The 15,989-nt window shown below is 40.3% G+C and overlaps 1 protein-coding gene across 2 annotated transcripts in view; it reads left to right on the forward strand.

The window, feature by feature from the left end:
* LOC106957039 (glutamate receptor, ionotropic, kainate 2) overlaps nucleotides 1-15,989 on the forward strand; it is a 63,945-nt gene that overhangs the window by 41,796 nt on the left and 6,160 nt on the right. For both annotated transcript variants that reach the window (XM_015048211.1, XM_015048212.1), the window contains exons 9-13: nucleotides 97-320; nucleotides 5,246-5,364; nucleotides 7,726-7,943; nucleotides 8,802-9,027; nucleotides 12,677-12,927. In XM_015048211.1, coding sequence (XP_014903697.1) covers nucleotides 97-320; nucleotides 5,246-5,364; nucleotides 7,726-7,943; nucleotides 8,802-9,027; nucleotides 12,677-12,927 — 1,038 coding nt within the window. The remainder of the gene's footprint in view (nucleotides 1-96; nucleotides 321-5,245; nucleotides 5,365-7,725; nucleotides 7,944-8,801; nucleotides 9,028-12,676; nucleotides 12,928-15,989) is intronic.

The following is a 15,989-nucleotide window of genomic DNA, read 5'->3' on the forward strand; positions in this document are numbered from 1 at the left end:
ATTTTTTTTCCCATTGTTTTTTTTTTTTTTTTTTTTTTTTTTCTTTTTTCCCCCCCCCCCCCCCCCAACGAAGCTAACTCTACTTTCTGATTGCAGAAAGCAGACCTTGCTGTTGCTCCTCTGGCCATCACCTACGTCAGGGAGAAGGTCATTGACTTCTCAAAGCCCTTCATGACTCTGGGGATAAGTATCCTATACCGCAAGCCCAACGGCACCAATCCAGGGGTCTTCTCTTTCCTCAACCCGCTCTCACCGGATATCTGGATGTATATTCTGCTGGCTTGCTTGGGTGTCAGTTGTGTGCTGTTTGTCATAGCCAGGTAACATGTCAATCCCTCTGATTTTATCCCTCCTACCAATTTTCTTCCCGTCAACCTGTCTGGCTTTTATCCTGACATACAGGTGTTACTTTGTCCTGGAACAGGAAAATGCCTTCTTTTTTTTTTTATCTGTAGTTACGATAAAAGATATTTGAGGACAAATTATTTGCCTTAAATACACTAAGACCTACACTAGTGTGGTCTGTGAATGGAGCTCATGTCGTGCAAGGTGCCTTTGCACAAACGCTGCTACTGTGAATGCAGCTGCCATATCTCCTGATCAAGGGCAAGAAATGTGTTGGAGGACGGTTCTTTACGCTATCTTGATGAACCTCTCACACTTAAATTCCTGATGCATAGCTGATGCAGTGTGATGTGTGTTAACCCTAGGGCTCTTCTCCTTTCATCCTGAGAGGTTTGGGTTTAATGCATATCTCAGTGAATGTTACCGGCAAAATGATCACACGAGAGGAAAGCAGCAACTGTCACCTAAGTTAGTTCAGAATATGCAAATTACGAGCATTTGTTTCTGCAGTTGGCCAGGGTAAGTAATTACCATAAAATTACTGTAAAAATGTATTCTGGTTCAAATAAAACAAGCCCTCTGTAGTTTCATGAAATTACCACCTTCTTTTTCTCTGCTTATGCTATGCGTTATGTTCATCGCATACCACATCAGTCATGCAAAAATATACCTGGTTATTTCCACCGGACTATAAATATGCAGTCCGATCTGAAATACAGTGTTCTCTGCAGTTCGCTGAGTTGGTTTTCTCATAATTGTGGTATTGATTGCACAGCCGCCAGATTGATTAAACAATCCCCCCAAAAGCAGGGTATATTATTTTCTTTAATCCCCTGCAAATAGAGTGAGTGGAGTGAGCTTATGAAGTCCCAGTTTTGCACAATAAAACACTAAACACCTCAATCTCACTGGGGATTTGTGTCTTTGACTCAATTTACTCACACATTTTTCTTGACTAAGTAAGCTATCTCATTTCAAAGCTCAGGAATAAAAAAAGAAAAAAAAGAAAAGGGGGGTAAAAAAACACATTTCGCTCAGTGGTTTCTTCCACCTCTGTTTGCGGCTGAATTGATCGGTGCTATTATTTACTTACAAAATAAATAACGTTCTCTCAGATCACAAAATTGGCAAGACAAAACATGACCTCACCTTCCTGAAGAATGGATGACTGAAAACGCTTCATGACACATTTGTGCGACTTACTGTGTTTTTTTTGCAGCTTTTATTTTATTTATTTATTTTTTTTAAAGCGCTTTTCGGACGTCTTTGCAGCAAGCTTCAGGTGCCTGCAGTTTCTAAGACCCCCACCAAGACAACATTTACACTTGGCGCGAGGTGGGAAAGACAACAAATCTATAAGCCCGGTGCGAGAAATTGAATCCAACAGGAAGGTAATGGAGGGAGCGTGTTTTGTGCTAATATAGTTAGGACAGGTGAAAAGAAAGGGGGGAAAAAAATAAGACGGGGAACAGTTCTCTTAAGATTCAGCTTGCAATTCGACATGTCCCATGAGCTGATTCTGAGGAGGTGACCTTACGTCTGCCTGTACCACATCCACTCCACACCCCTCCGACCCCCCGCCCCCTGATTGGTGTGCACGATGTTGCTCTGCAGGAATACAGGCCAGCCACAGGCAAAGGTCGTACAGAGCCGCCGTCACACGTTCAGAATACACATGTAGACACTGACAGACACAAACACAATCCAATCAAGTGTGCATTTTATAGATCTACACCCCGCAACCTTGCCGTCTGCATACATCTTACGTCGCCCTCGGTCTGCCTCGGGCTGCAGCTTCACATTATAAGTAATAACTGTGAAGAGCCACATAACTGTTTGACTGCGAGATGGATGTGACGACGGCGTCGGTCGACGCGAATGCGCAGGCGCTTCTGCAGAACCTGCGCGGCTATAAAGGTTCTCGCAGCAACAGGAATGAGTCAGTGAACGGAAGAAGGAGAAAGAGGAGGAAAACAGCATGTGCAGGCAAACAAATTGAAACCCACTTAGCTGCACAAGGCCATTGTGTCATTACCGTTGCCTGTGGTTCCAAGGAGACGGAGCTCATTGACATTCCAGTAAATCAGGCTTCCTGATGGTGTTGACAGGAAGAATTATAGTGTGTCATCACCGCCATGTCCACACAAATGATTCTCAAGGGGACAGAAATGCAAAAAGCTGCCAAGGAAGGGCAACATCTCAGAAATGTTGCTGCATTCTAAATGCATCTAAAATCGGATAGCTAATAAGCCAAGCATGATTAAAGAAAAAGATGAAAGTGACATCAAATGACATGTCTGCATTTGTATCCACAGTTTTCACGCAATAGCCTTTCACTTTGTTTCATCACTGATTTCCAGATTCGGGATTTGTTTGTCAGACATACAATGCAACAAACAGCCTGCAGCGACATGTTTGCATGAATAAAGTCTTTTAGAGCCAAAAAAAAGAGAAAAAAAAAGGTTTAGAAAAATGGAAATCCAATAAGACTGAAAAATTTCACCAGGTTACATAAACATTATTGATTTGTGGGGGTACTTTCCTCTAAAGGGACAAGTAAAAGCAAACCATGCCAGCATTATGCTCTCAAAGCATCAAGCATTCAAGTTCCCTTCCCCTCCTCCCAGTGAAAGATGACTCACCGGGAATAATCACTTTTTCTTCCCTCCACATCTCTGCAGACCATCACCTGTGTTTTTTTTTTTTTTTTTTTTGCACCACTGAAGTCTTAAATGTGCACTCATCTGTGTAATGAGAGGTTTATGCACTGCAACCCCTCCATAATATCCCTCACTTTGTAATTGTGGACAGACTGTTATTGCTGACACAGTCCGGTCACGTCCTGCATTGACATTTTGATTCACCTGAGGATGTGTTACACACTGCTTTCCTTAAATATCAAACTAATGCACAAGCACTGCGGCCTTCATGCGGCGTTTTAAAAAAAAAAACATATCCATGCTCATTGATCCTTTTCACGTTTCGCCACCTTTATAAAGTCCTGTATGTTTTGTAGGGATTCGGGTTTTTTTTTTTTTTTTTTTAAATAAATCAATAGAGAGTAACGCACAACGAGGAAGCGAAAGGAAAATTGTACACGTTTTTTCAAAAAGTTTTGTGAGTAAAAATCTGGACGGTTTGACACATCAGGCATACGCATTGAGCCTTCCTTTGTCAGCCACTGTTTACTTCAATTACGACCGCGTGTTTGCACATCTACAGACTAAAATTCAGTGCATTCTTCTTTGCAAAATAGCTTAGACTTAGTCAAACTGAGTGGAGGACATCTGCAAACATTGATATTCAAGTCGAGCCAAAGATCCTTGATTTTGATCTTGGAAGTTGACTGGGTCATTCTCTAGGTCATATGAATATGCTTTCATTTTACTACTTTATCGAAGCTCTGGCTGAGTTCAGAGTCACTTTCTTTCTGGATGATGAATTTCCTCCCCAGTGTCAAGTCTTTTTCAGCCTCTTACAGTTTTTTTTTTTTTTTTTTTTTTTCGAGATTACCCTGAATTTTGCTCCATCACTATTCCCATCAACACAGAACAGCTTAGTTTTCTCTGATGAAAGAAAAGCATTCCCACAGCAAAACACCGTTGTTCACCGAGAGGCCAGCGTGTGCAAGGATGATGTGGAGTATTCATTTCCAACGCAAAAAGCATTGCGTTCCCCTTCCACTTTATAATTATATGTTGTTTTATGTTGGCCGGTCACATATATCTGTCACAAAGTCTGTAATTTCACAACAAAATGCAAAATACTTCTTGCACTTTATATGTACATACATAGAGAGCGAATCCATATCACCGCCCCTATCTTTACCTTATTCTGTCACCCTTTTATACATGCAAGATTTCGTAAAAGCCAGTTTTGAGTTAAGCTGCTTGATATGGCGTTCTGTCATTAAGTATCTTCGCCCAGACAAGCCGTCCAAACAATCCAAGCAATGTGTCTTTCCTCCTGCATCTCTAAAAGCCACAGCTGACAAATTGGCATCACTTTTCTAAACAGTCTAAGCCTTTAAGACATGGCCACAGGCTTATTAGCATGCACTAAGTTGCAGAAAAAGCCCCTCAACAGCATTACCTGACGGACCCCTTGACTCTGCATAAGCAATGTTCTCTCTATCAACCACTTCAGCACAAACTCAATCAGTTCCCCATGCTTAACACTAACCCAATCACCTTGTGCTAATGCCATGCCACTTTTGGTTAGGATAATAAATGGGAAATGTCCACAAGTGACCCGGAGACACCAACAATCTACCAAGACAGGCAGCAGATGAATGGGGGTAAAAGGGGGAGGTTCATAGGGGAAGAAAAGCCCGGGGGGGGAAAAAAGGGGAAAAAAAAAAAAAAAAAAAACAGTTGGTTGTTAGAATGAAAAGAGAATGAGAGCATCGAGGGTTGGGGGGAACATTGGGGGGTGCGGCTGAGAGAACAAGAACAAGCTGCTTGGAAGAACACATGAGATCTCTGTTGTGAGAGGAAGAAAGAAAGAGAGGAACACATTGTATCTGCAGACAAACGGTGACTGCAGCTGCTGAGGAAACATTTAAATCCTCCGGAGTAAGGTTAGCGGCGATGATGGCCAATATCATCATGCGCTGGGACATTATCATCAGTGACAGTGTTATTTCAGCTTATTGATCTGCTCCACAAGAATCCGATGGCATTTAATTATGCCGATCTGTTGATTTCAATGAAAACAAGAATGATTTTCCTTCCTTTGTGCAGGAACGCTGTTTTCTAAGAGCAAAAAATAAATAGACATTTCCAATTCTTTTATTCCCGTTGCTTCAAAGTATTATTTTCTCCTTGATTTGCATCAGGGAATTCAGTGTTCTGTGCTCTTTATTACTGACTGGTATGTCTTTCTGCTCTTTCTCCTGTAGGTTTAGCCCGTATGAGTGGTACAACCCGCATCCATGCAACCCAGACTCCGATGTAGTGGAAAACAATTTCACACTGCTCAATAGTTTCTGGTTCGGAGTCGGGGCTCTCATGCAGCAAGGTATTTGCCTCAGCCTGTGGCAACAGTTGCTCTGGGGAGCTGAAGCTCTCTGCGCCCCGCTGTCCTTGAGGGCTGGACGCTTTGAAAGGCCACTCGCAAAAGAAAGAGACGTCAAAGGACGCTTGGCAGCTTTTTTTGTAAACACAGACAAAAACTACGTTTTGAAATAATATAATATACATTTTTGTCACAAAATGTATATTTTGTGGCAAAATTGGAGTAAAATTAGAGGGTGCCAGAGTAAAGGCGTTACTATCAATAAACCTTTGATATTTTACAATCTGCACAAAATTGTAGATAATTGTGGGGCGTAAACGTGGAAAAACATAAAATGTTTTTCACATTTTATGTCAACAAATAAAAGTTTCAAATGCGTGTTCAGTGCTCAAGTCAGTACTTTGGAGACAACCACCTTTGGCTCTGATCAAACCTTGCACATTTGGAGACCGATTTTTTTTTACCTATTCTCTGCAAAATAGCTCAAGCTCAGCCTAACTGAGCTTTGCTCATTAAAAGCTAACTGCTTTTAATGATGTATTTGATGTTTTTTTCCCGGCGAACTGCTTTTGGAACTTAACTCCTTATTTGTTTCCATTCCTTCATAAAGGTCAGATTTGGAGAGGATATTACTTGTAGTTGTCATGTCAACAAATTCTTCCACCCCCAGAGCTGTTATGAGCCTAATTGGTACTTCACTTAGCCTGTTAGTTTAGGTTTAGTTAGATTTGTAATTTTGCCATGCTCTTACCATTTACAGTTCTCATGTTGTAAGTGTTGTTAGCGCTGCACATCTCTGTCCAGCTATCCTCTCACAGCTGATTTATTTGTTCTCTAATGTCCTACAACAAGCCTCTTACACCTTTACAGGACTGCTGTATTAAATGCAGAGGTAAAATCATAAAGAGGTGTAATTAAGTGACCAATGAAGGCTGTTGGGACTGGATTTAATTTTGGGATATTATAGTAATGGGGTTCCTTTTGTGCAAAATTATGTTGTCTACCCGATGTAAACTATTGAAAAATGCAACATACTTCAGTGTTTTTTTTCTTCATGCCAAACTTTAAGACTGTTCAATATGTGGCACACATTCTACCATAACTTTTTTTTTTGTCCAAATAATTTCCAATGCTGGATTTTTATTTATTTATTTATTTTTTTGCAGCATCTGAGCAAACAACAGAACAGTGGGGGAGGGGGGCATTAAGAAATATACCGAGCTCTATAAACTCAATATTAGGACGTTGCACTAGAGCTACGAAAAACTTTTGACATTGTGCTTAGGTGGCACGTAATGGTTTCTTTTACAATAAATCACGAAAGGTAACAGATGTAGAATGACGACACCATCAAATTTAATGTTCGCTCTCCATAAAGTAAACTCCAAAATTAGATGTTGTCGTTCAGAATCAAATTGGCAAAGCAACCGAAGGCCTGAATCACTTGGAAATATATTTTCTGCCACTTGATTTTCAGAGCAAAAAAAAAAAGAAAAGAAAAAATAAATCTTTCATGTCACATCAAAGAAACAGTAGAGCACATTTCACACGTTCTTAAAAGCTTTTGTTTTTATGTCTCTGTTTTACACTCAATTAATTTACAAAGGCTCCGACGTTACAGTTTCCATCTGCTCTTTCCACCAATCCTTGAAATCCTGGAGCTTAGTTCAATTGCTGCAAGTGTTTTTTTTTTTTTTTTCTCTTATCTCTAAAGTTTTATTGAATAATTTATGGTGTGTGTTTTGGCCCAGCTCGGCGGAAAACTTAAAACACACCGTTTATGTGACGGCAGCACTAACCTTAATACTTTGGAGATTTACAAGCCTGTGATTACACAACTGCCAATATCCAGCCTCCTCTTCTCTTGCCAATGGCCTCTCAGCACCTTGAGCTCAGCGGGGTGTGGAGTCAGGATGTGAGGTTACCTTGGGTGCATGACTCTCTGGCTCTCGCCTCTCTACACTGTTCCGAACAATCGATACCGACTGTGTTTGATTTGAAATCGTTGATTTATGCAAACACTCTCCTCCCAGCAGACGTATTAGACAGTACTTTTGGCTTTCTCTTGAATTAATTAAAGGATTCGCTTCTAGATAATTTAGCTTGTTTGAAGTGTTTGAAATCGTCTGGTGTTCAGAGGTCCCTTGAGTGATATACACTGTTGAGACCAGTTGCAGACGTACTCGAGCTAAAACAAAATAAAAATAACTCGGAGTTCTCAAAGCAAGTTTAATTGATACAGTCGTGTGTTTTTTTTTTCGTTTTTTTTTCTTTACTACATGATGATGAGAAGATTAGTATCGTAAATGAGACAAACATGTTTTGAAGCATGATACTCATTCCTGCCACTTCCCCTCACCTCAGGCTCAGAGCTCATGCCCAAGGCCCTGTCAACTCGAATAGTCGGAGGCATCTGGTGGTTTTTTACCCTCATCATCATTTCGTCATACACAGCCAACTTAGCTGCTTTCCTCACTGTGGAGCGAATGGAGTCGCCGATAGACTCCGCCGACGACCTGGCTAAGCAAACGAAAATCTTGTACGGACTGGTGGAGGACGGTGCCACCATGACATTCTTCAAGGTAGGGTTTCGTTACTTCGGCGGTATCGTGGCGTCACTATTTTAGTCAATACAGGGTTGAAAGGTCGTGGTGCTTTTGCCTCTTTCACCAGTTTTTTGGGTTTGTTTATCTTTTCTAACCTTTGCACTTATTAAACAAAGCCAAACTTTGTTGGATGTGTCATTCATGAAAGCTTTGCTAATGTCTTGCAGCTGTCATGAAAATTGGCCATTTTAGTTTTCTGCAGTTTTCTATAAGGTTGTTATGTCGTTCCCATATTCTTGTTTCAACTCTCACAGTAAATGCAGTGCAGCAATACGTCATGCTTAAGTCATGTTTTCATTACTTTTATGCAGAAAATCATTTAAAAAATTACAGAAATAAAGGTCTTGAAACATAAAGCATCCACATGTGTAATCTATGATGCGTTTTACTTATAGTTAAGTTGCTCAAGAAATAAACTTTTCAATAATATGGTAATTAATTGCATCTGACTGTCAACTAACATGTTGCATTGATATTCAGTCTTATAAGCAGCTCAGCGTTTAATTTACACAGCGCCATATGGAGATAATTGGCATCAATCAAAAATAAAAGCCTGAATATTTCCTGGATGTGCCACACATAATATTAAACAAGGCAACGATTTTTATTTATTTATTTATTTATTTTTACCAATCATACTTATTTTCTAACTTTTAAATACAGGACACCAAAAATGCTATGTGTTTTGTCTAATAAGAGTTAATGAAAAGTTTCTGTTGTTTTTCCACAAAAAATACTTGGATAGAATAATGTTTCTTATCCTTCTTAAAACACATCAAGAGATCAGATTGTGACGACCTTTCTCCTCTTTTCTTTTTTTCTTTTTTTTTGCAGAAGACAAAGATCTCTACGTATGATAAGATGTGGGAGTTCATGAACAGCAGGAGGCAGTCTGTGATGGTGAAGAGTGTGGAGGAGGGCATCCAACGCGTTTTGACCTCTGATTATGCTTTCCTTATGGAGTCCACCACTATTGAGTTTGTCACCCAGCGCAACTGCAACCTCACACAGATCGGAGGCCTCATAGACTCCAAAGCGTATGGAGTTGGAACACCTATGGGTAAATCACCTGAAACCTTACATCCTGTTTCTTTTGACCGTTTTGCACCTGCTACGTGTTTTGTTTCAAAGTAGAGCATGATTGTGAAGTAGAAGGAGATGTAACACAGATTGTAAATATGGAACGTCCTGTGTTTTCATCTAACAAGTTGGACATGTCGAGAGATACAGAATCGCTGAAAAACTATGTTACTGGAGCAACGATTCAGTCCTGGCAGCGGCGGAGTTTATCTGTCAAAACCCAGTTTTTATTTTGGTATTACACTTTCGCTTATCAACAAGCCAATTTGCTTATTTGCTAAATATTTAGCATGGACCTAAATATTTATTTAGCTTGCTACCTCGCTAGCTAAATATTTAGCTAGCTACCTAGCTAGCTAGCTAGCTAAATATTTAGCAAACAAGCTAAATATTTAGCTAGCTAGTTAGATATTTAGTTAACAAGATAAATATTCACCTCAGAGCTAAATATTTAGTTTGGAAAGTAAATATGTAGCTTTCAGGCTACATTTTTATCTCGGACTTCAACATTTAGTTGGGAGCTAAATATTTAGCTTCCTAACTAAATATTTAATTTGAAAGCTAAATATTTAGTTTGTAAATTTATTTCTTATTTATTTTAGGGTTAGTTGAATATTTAATTTGGTACTCTGATATAAATGTACGCATAACATGGTGAAAATATGCCTTTGAAAAGTGAACACCCTTCTTTTTCTTTCTCTGTAACAGGTGGGATAAGGCAAATTATTGCTGTTTTTTGTTGTTGTTTTTTTTTTTTTATTGTGTAACTTTACAAACGGCACCCCATAACAGACTTCCTTCCTCAACTGTGACTGAGCCTGAGCTAATTTTTTTTTTCCCTTTTTAAATGGCAAAACTCCCACGCTTTAGATGTGCAAAGGTAGAAACACAAATCTAAAGACTGCAGCCAAAGCTGTGTCATTTCCTTCTACTTCCCAAGGTTGCATTATTTTTGCGTTGGTCATAACTTAAATATGAAACAAGCGTTTGTGGTTGTTAGGTGAGAAAATTGTGAAATAGATCCTGGAGCATGACTGGCTGACAAGACACAGTAATCTCTTTTGCAAATTTGATCATTTGATAACAAAGAGCACTTAAGAAGAAGATTAAAATGAGTGTTTCAGTTGCCGGTTTGAGCCAGTTTGTGTTCTGGAATAAAACAGAGGAAGTCCATCTTTCAAAATATACTTTTTGTTACCAGATAACTAGAGCCCAGTAGCACACACACATTAAAGCCATAACATCGCTAGCCAGAAGCTGTAAATTCATCCAGGACCAGCATCACAGAGGTTAAAGTGGTCACGACAAGGCCACAGAGGACACTTTTACCAGCTGCAGTAGCGGCGCCTATCATCAGCGATACGAAAGTCATCAAACCAGAGAGAATCATTCTTGGCTGGCCACATCTGGGCCTGACTTATGTCTTTGAGTCTAGGCCAGTTATGAATCTGCAGGGATGCAGTGATCGCCGTGGTGATGGGAAAGCTAAAGAGATGCAATGAAATATATCCCCATTGTGACTGTGTAAGTGCAGAAATATTTACAGTGACGCCCTTGAGATGGACATATTGAGCCAGAAGATGGATTCACTCGTCTTTTTTTTTCTTCATGTGGCAATGCAGTGTAGGGATAAAATCAAATCGGTCTACAATGCATAAAAGTTAATAATCAAAACGTTCAATCTCAAAGCAATTACTGACCACTAACACATTTCTGCCTCTTACTCTGCTATTCATTGCTCAATAGGCAAATTACAGCCATCAGAATGTTTCCTCAGCGGTTGTGAGATAGTTAATATCTTTATTAGTTCAACTGAAGAATAGAAGTTATTTCCTCCTTTTCTTTTTTTGAACCGTGCCTTTGTCCTCATTTCTTTCCTCCACACTCTGTGAAAACCTCAGCTGTTACATTAACTTAAAAGCTCTTGCAGCTTTAAGACAAAAGCAGCTCCCGTATTACATCTTAACCTTTTGCTGCTTCTCAAAGCTTTCAAACGTGTTTTTTTTTCTCCCCCCCCAAAAAAAAAAAACTGAAATGCGTCATCTTCTGCGCTATCGACTTAAACTGTGATCCTATTAATGCTTGAGGCCAGACAGTGGTAAGAATGATGGATGTCCTCGGGTGTTGAATATCTGTTAGGTAGCTGTGTATGCACAGAGTGTCGGGAACAACGCTTTTCCATTTGCCCAGATCCCGCTCTCCGTATCCCCCTCTCCAAGGACCCATCCTATTAGCATTTATCCAAGGCCTGCTTTGTTAGGCCATCATTAATCATTTGAAATATGAGAGGAGCCAGAACCTGGGGACTCGGAGACTCGATGGATCTCTCATCTTTAAATGAAGTGGAGAAATGCTTCTCACATGCAAGCTCCCATGCATATACACGAATGTGTTTTGAGACCTGTGCTTGCTCCAGAGTGCGGAATGCATACAAGTGAGGCTAAGCATCTGAGGGGCGGGGGGAAAAAAAAAAAAGATCATAAATTTGCTGCAAAAAAAAAAAAAAAACACTTCAGTGGTACAAAGTGTTATATTCTGTTTTGTTCCAACACTTTCTTGTCAGTGTAAACGCAGAGACTGAAGATGAAAGGATGATGGATGATGATGGATAAATGATAGATGAGACAGCGGGGGAATTAGTAAAAAGGAGCTGACAGGCTAAACTGTATCAGGGTGACAAACAAAGTGATGCTACCAGCTACCTGGAGCCATATTTTATTAATTTCCCTTGAGTTTCGCACAGAACGTTTTTAAAAATAATTTATTATTTAAAAAAAAAAAAGGACACATTTGTTTTTAGTCACGGCTTGTAATCCGCGGAGCCGAGTGTCTAAAATGGAGATGTAAAACCATGCTTCATTATGCATGAGATTGTAATCACGAAAATAGACTAATAAGCTTTGAGAGCTGTAAACGGGAAGCGTGAGGGCTCAGCCTAAGTGTTAATTTTTATTTTTGGTGGGGTTAAGAGAGGGTGTGCGCTCTGTGGCTCCGCTGTGGATGGGAGAGGACCACGACTCGGCTGCTGTGTGACAATTGCTCCAGCTTTGATCATGCCAGCACCCACTGAGCCTCAATGTCACTAAAGTCTGGCTCTCACCCACTTTCCGTGGATTTGGGCCCCGTCGCCTGAAAAAAAAAACACACACAGCAATGGTGGAACTTTTATCTCCAGTACTCACATATAATCCCAAACACATACGGAACCGTGTGATGTTTGCCCCACAGGGTTCCTCTTTCTCTCCCTTTCTCTCTCTTTTTTTTAGGCGCTATTTCTGTTGCATGAAAGTGTCTGTGAACAGCAGCTAATTTGTCAAAATCGACAGCGGTTCTGCTGCACAAAAAAGCCAAATTATTGTTGCCAGCTCCCCGCACGTTATAATCCTCACGCTGCAGAGATGAGTGAGAATTTTGGAATCACTCTGTGAAAATACGGATTAGCGGGATTTGAAGAAGGACTTACAAAAAAAAAAAAAAGAAAAACTCCCTCTAAGAAGCCAACAATAACATGACAGGTTTTTATGATCACAAGTCTCAATGTGTTTCACACACCCACAAAACAAAAGAGGGACTATACCAGACTCTTAAACATGTTCGCCAGGCTCATATTGTGCCGTTTGTATCCACAGGCTCTCCATACAGAGACAAGATCACAATAGCTATTCTTCAGCTCCAAGAGGAAGGGAAGCTGCACATGATGAAGGAGAAGTGGTGGAGAGGCAACGGCTGTCCAGAGGAGGAGAGCAAAGAGGCGAGCGCTCTTGGAGTGCAGAACATCGGGGGGATCTTCATCGTGCTGGCCGCAGGGCTTGTGCTCTCGGTGTTTGTTGCCGTAGGGGAGGTCCTTTACAAGTCCAAGCAGAACGCCCAGCTGGAAAAGGTACAGCGGACATTTTCGTCACGACTACAGGAATCGGTCTCGGTGACAGCTAACGGTAAACGGTCGCGGGGGGGGTCGTCGTTCAAAGACGCGTTTGTGTTTCGCACCGTGATAGAGGCTCATATCTGACAAGAGTAATCACGATGTGCACCGAGACGAGAGACGTGTACACGTTTCCACAAAAAAAAAGAAAAAAACACTCTGGGCAGGTGCTTGGGTGAAGAATGAGAATTTTGAACGAACAAAAAGGCTCACACACTGCAGGCGTCCATTCCTGCTTCATTTATCGCACCGTTTCATAGCGCAGAGGTGACGTGTTGAGAGCTCTGCTCTTCATTAGACCAGAGTTCTGCAGCCTGGGAGACTTTTTGTTCATTCAGCGTGCAATCAAAAGCATTTTCAGTGAAAGACTTTTTTAAAAATCTTTGGTAAAGGTTTAAAACTTACACAATGGGTTGCTTGAGTTTAAACCCGCCAGCAGTTATAAGCATTCTGAATAACCGGAAATAAAATCAGCTGTCTTACCGACATTTACCTGACATTTGCTCATTTATATCCTCACTTTTGTCTCATCTTTATGCATTTCTCTCAAGTCCTGGATTTGCTCTGCATGTGGTAATACTCTACTGTTTTCTTTATAAAGCTATATATTTTATTAGACGGTCTACAAATTAGAATAAATCACCAATAAAAGACAATCACAGCAAAACACGGTAGTGGCTGCATCATGCTGCCAGACTGCCTTTTTTTTTGCGTTTTTTTTTTTGTACAGGTGAATGAAATTATGAATTATGCAAGTTCTGACCTGGATTAATCATGCATCCACTAAAAGGATGAAGATGAAGATACCGGTAATTTCCAGTATCGCAGTGGGTTTAAGCATACATCCAAATCTAACCGAGAAGTTCTTCATGAAAGGAAAATTAGTTTTAGAATCGCACAGCCGAGTTCAGAACTAAGTCTGATAGGAAAGGGTTCCGGAAGAGAGCTGCACGCTCAGCCCCCGTCTGATTCGCTTTGGAGAACTTCTGCAAATTAGAGCGATCAAATATTCATAAGTAAAGCTCTGGGACGCTGATACAATCCTACCAAAGAAGACTGAACGCTGAAATAGAGTGAAAATACGCTTCAACAAAGTCGTAGCTTAAGGCTGTTCACACGTATACAACCGGGCTTTTTACTATTTTCTTCCAAAACAGGTCTGCTTAGTTTACAGTTGAATCTGGTACATCACACCAGTCTTGTGTGAGATACAAAGAAAAATGTTTGAAAATGGTTTATCAAGATCTCGTTTTCTTACCTTAGAAGAGCGTAGAAAATGTATTTTTTTTTTTCATTGTACTTAAAACATGTGAATGTTGCATTGCAAGTTTCTACACTGGCTGGCATAATTTCTTCAAAAGATTTGGAGGAAGTCTGTAGGATTTTGCTGCATCTTACAGTATGTCACATCAGAGAAATGTGACCATGGCTACAGTTAGTAGCCACTCAGTGTAGTGAAGACATTTCAGTGGAAATAAACAAAGAACACTTTACAGAGAACCTTGTTTTTTTTTTATTTTTTTTTTTATATTCTCTCTCACAATATTTGCAAAGCTGCAGATTGCATGACTGCAATCAGTCACACAATCTTATTTAGTCAAATCGCACAAAAGATTAGACAAGTTCATGAGCAACGCAGGGAGTGAGCCGGTGTGCAAGAAGAGAAGAGTCAACAACCCCCTGCTTGTGTTCAGCAGTTTGCTCTGCTCTCAGGGTTTCACAAATTGTTTTGGTTTAAGTTTTAGATAATTTATTTATGAGAACATTGTTTTCCTTTTAGAGGGATTTCCACTTAAGCTGTTCCAGTGCCACACCGGTACCAGTGAGCATTTAGCATCATTTCGTTTTCCGTTTCTAAGCCCCGAACCGCTCACCTGAGAAGCTGAAACAAGCAGTGCAGTGCCACCAATGCATTACCGGGCCAGAGGACAGAATCACACCAGGGGCGGGTTCCTGCAAAGCGACGTGTATAAATAAGTTAGTTTCACTTTCAGGCTGCATAATTTAGAGAGCAGCAATAAAGAGGTGAGCTTTAGCGACTAGGAAAGGTGTAGCATAAGCTTGTTGTCTCTCTCGCAAGCTAAAGAGAGGGCTAGACACGCCGCACAGAACTGCTTATACTTACTCTTTTGAGGTGAATTTACAAACTCTGATTGTGACTCCATTAATAAACACTGTTTGTGGTTTAATTTCCCCAGCTGGCACTGGAAAATCTGGCTTGAAACGGTGACTGTAACTCACATTTACGGAGTGTTTATGGGTCCGAGTATGACTTACAGAATGGATATGCCAGCCGGCAGTCTGAGCCCGGAGAAAACACATACTGTAGCTAAAGCAAGCGATTTCGAATTAGACTTATAGCATTAGGACGTTGGTTTGCATAGATTCTGAGATAAATATTGTGTTTTCTGTAGATAAACAGTCTCCCCGCCATGCGATCCTCAACAGCAATTCAGAATACAGCAGATGGAAGCTGTTGAGAACTAACTCTTGCTTCAGCCCTGGTGTCACACTGGAACTGGCGTTCATACGGCACATCATTGAATTTTTATTACTATTAGAAAAAAAAAGACAGCTTGTTAATAAATATCCACATACTAGAAAACATTAAGAGCTCACAGCTGCCGTCACTGTAAATAAGGCCACCTGAGTTAAATAATTACCACGAAAACGTCTTTTAATCAGCATATATTGCACCATCTTTCTTCCCCCTCAGGTTACTTTTCCAGAGTCTATCCACCGCCATCCGGGCTCTTAATATACGAGTGCACATTATTCATCAAGCAGAGTGGAGTATGTATTTTAGCGCACCATAATGTGTGCAATTGCATTTCCACATAATTGCCGAAGTCCCTAGACAGCATTTTTTAATTATTTACATCTCAAGAATTAACATAGTGCAGCAGCGTGTCACTTTATAGCAGTTGTAATTATTTCTATCTTCTTTTTTTTTTTTTTTTTTTTTTGAAAACTGCATATATTTCATAACATATTTCCGCTATTTTTATTCAAAAGATCTA

This window comes from Poecilia latipinna, unplaced genomic scaffold (genome assembly GCF_001443285.1).
Source record: "Poecilia latipinna isolate Pla-1442-1.1 unplaced genomic scaffold, P_latipinna-1.0 Scaffold868, whole genome shotgun sequence".
Taxonomy (NCBI): Eukaryota; Metazoa; Chordata; class Actinopteri; order Cyprinodontiformes; family Poeciliidae; genus Poecilia; species Poecilia latipinna.